The 2,434-nt window shown below is 42.2% G+C and overlaps 1 protein-coding gene across 1 annotated transcript; it reads left to right on the top strand.

Moving 5' to 3' along the window:
• The first annotated feature begins 660 nt into the window (after positions 1-660).
• LOC147429569 (secreted RxLR effector protein 161-like) lies at positions 661-1,392 on the top strand. The gene has a single exon (XM_086495679.1). The coding sequence runs from the start codon at positions 661-663 to the stop codon at positions 1,390-1,392; it is 732 nt and encodes a 243-aa protein (XP_086351805.1).
• Positions 1,393-2,434: the final 1,042 nt, after the last annotated feature.

Genomic DNA, 2,434 nt, shown 5'->3' with positions numbered 1-2,434 from the left:
TTGAAACACAAGCCGGATGGTGAGATCGATCGCCATATGGCTTGACTTGTTGCAAAGGGTTATGCATAGCAAAAAGGTATAGATTATGAAGAGACTTTTGCTCCCACTTGACGTATGACCACTGTGCATTTTCTATGTGCATTGGCAGCTCATTTTGGTTGGGATGTACATCAATTAGACATTGTTACTTCTTTCTTGAATGGTGAAATATTTTAGGAAGTTTATGTAACGTAGCCTCGTAGTTTTGTTATAAAAGGACAAGAGGACAAAGTGTGCAGATGTAAGAAGGTTTTGTATGGGTTGAAGCTATCTCCTCGTGCTTGGCATGAGAAAGCTGACACTCATTTGGTCAAATGAGGCTTTCGTATAGCAGTGCAACAGAAAGCACATCGTATGTAAAGCATGCCGGTGATGTACTTCTCATTGTGGTTCTCTATGTAGATGATTTGCTGATCACTGGACCAAATGAGAGACATATTACTGAATTTAAGGCTGATTTGAATGCTACTTTCAAAATGAAAGATTTGGGACTGTTGCATCATTACTTGGGTATACAGTTTAAGCAGTGTGATCGTGGTATTGCCTTGTGTCGGAAAAGTTACATAGAGACATTGCTATGTAAGTTTGGACTTGAGGATTTGCAAACCTATTGCCACTCCCATGGAAACAGGTTTGAAGTTGAGTCCACAAGATGCTGGCGATCATGCTGATCTCACTCTTTACCAAGCTGCTATTGGCTGCCTCATTTATGTATGCAACACGAGGCTAGATATTCAGTTTGTAGTCTCACAGGTCAGCAAATTTATGCATAGCCCAGGGTCGAAGCATTGGCACGATGTTGAGAGGATTTTCCGCTACCTTAGTGTCACTTTACATCTTGGCTTGTTTTATCCCAAGGGAGGATCATTGCCGCCAGACTTACATGCTTTTTCGGACTCAAATTGGGCTGGTTGTTTTGGCATGCGAGTGTCCACAAGTGGTTTTTGTTTCATGCTTGGCAATTCATGTATATCATGGTTGAGCAAGAAGCAACATATTGTGGCCACTTTGAGTTGTGAGGCTGAGTACAGGGTAGTCTTCACAACTACGATTGAGTGTGTATGGCTCAGATACCTTATGGCTGATTTGGGTGTTGGACACGACACTGCCAACACTATCTACACTGACAGTCAGAGCGCATTGGCAGTTGCGAGGAACCCACTTTTTCATGCTCGCACAAAGCACATTGAGGTGCATTACCACTATGTCAGGGAGAGGCTCTCAATAGGAGAGATCATCTTGGCTTATGTGCCAACACACGACAACCTTGCTGATCTTTTCATAAAGGCATTGTCTCGTGAGAAGCTTGAAGCTTTCCACAAAGCTTTGGGCTTACTCCCCTTTGTGGATTGATCAGTCCTCAAGGCATGGCACTTCCCTTTACTCATGTGCCAGCTCTTGTTCACCGTATCACTCTAGGGGGGATTTGTTACCATATACATGTGGTAGTGATGTGTGTGAACACACTAGGACCGTTGGGGCATTTTTTCCCTCTTAGGAAGTTTTTTCTCCCGTGCATTGTATATACGCCCATCACTCTAGGGATATCTATCTTTCCGTTGCAGACTAAGTAATACACTCTCAGTTGTGTGCCTTGAGCTTCCTTCGTCTTCTCCAAGCTGTGTGTGTTTCTCTGCAACCCTAATTCCAACAAGCAGTACCCTCTCTCTCTGTCTCCTATTTGGCCAAGTCACTCTCTCTCTCTCTCTCTCTCTCTCTCTCTCTCTCTCTCTCTCTCTCTCTCTCTCTCTCTCTCTCTCTCTCTCCCCTTCCCCCTTGCGGTTGTAGCAAGATAGGGGAAGAAAATCCCATCAAAGAAAGCACATTGGTGGAGCACAATAAAGAAAAGAGGTGAAAGTTATCCATTTAGAGATATTCTTCTCCCATGGTGAGTTGCATTAAAGTAGAACCTGAGATATCCCCTCCCCAAGAGTCTATGCAAGAAATATACAATTTACACTTTTCAAGAAACATAACAATTTCAATATACATAAGATTCCAGAAGCAATAGGATTGGGGAGGGAATGCTTGCACCCAACCTAGCAATGAGTTTAGTGACTAATGTTACCCATGAATGTGTATAAGTGAAAGCATAGTCATAAAATGACTAAGTGGAGGTTGAATATATGTGTACATTACATCGGCGGTGAGAAAAGAGGGAGGGAGTAGCGGAGTGTGAAATAGAGTGCATAGATGACAAAAGAGAAAAGAGAATAGTGGAGACAGAGTAGTGGAGTGTGAAATAGAGTGCATAGATAATAGAAGAGAATTACAAAAGCAAATTTCAATGCCCCAACTAAATGAAATAGGCAAACCATGAATTTATTCTACCAAAATGAATACATCATAACCTTAATACCAAAAATGACTTACAAGAGCACGGAATATATGTGAG

This window comes from Adiantum capillus-veneris, chromosome 22, assembly GCF_014529385.1.
Source record: "Adiantum capillus-veneris isolate H3 chromosome 22, ASM1452938v2, whole genome shotgun sequence".
NCBI lineage: Eukaryota > Viridiplantae > Streptophyta > Polypodiopsida > Polypodiales > Pteridaceae > Adiantum > Adiantum capillus-veneris.
This window is presented reverse-complemented; position numbering and strand designations above follow the sequence as displayed.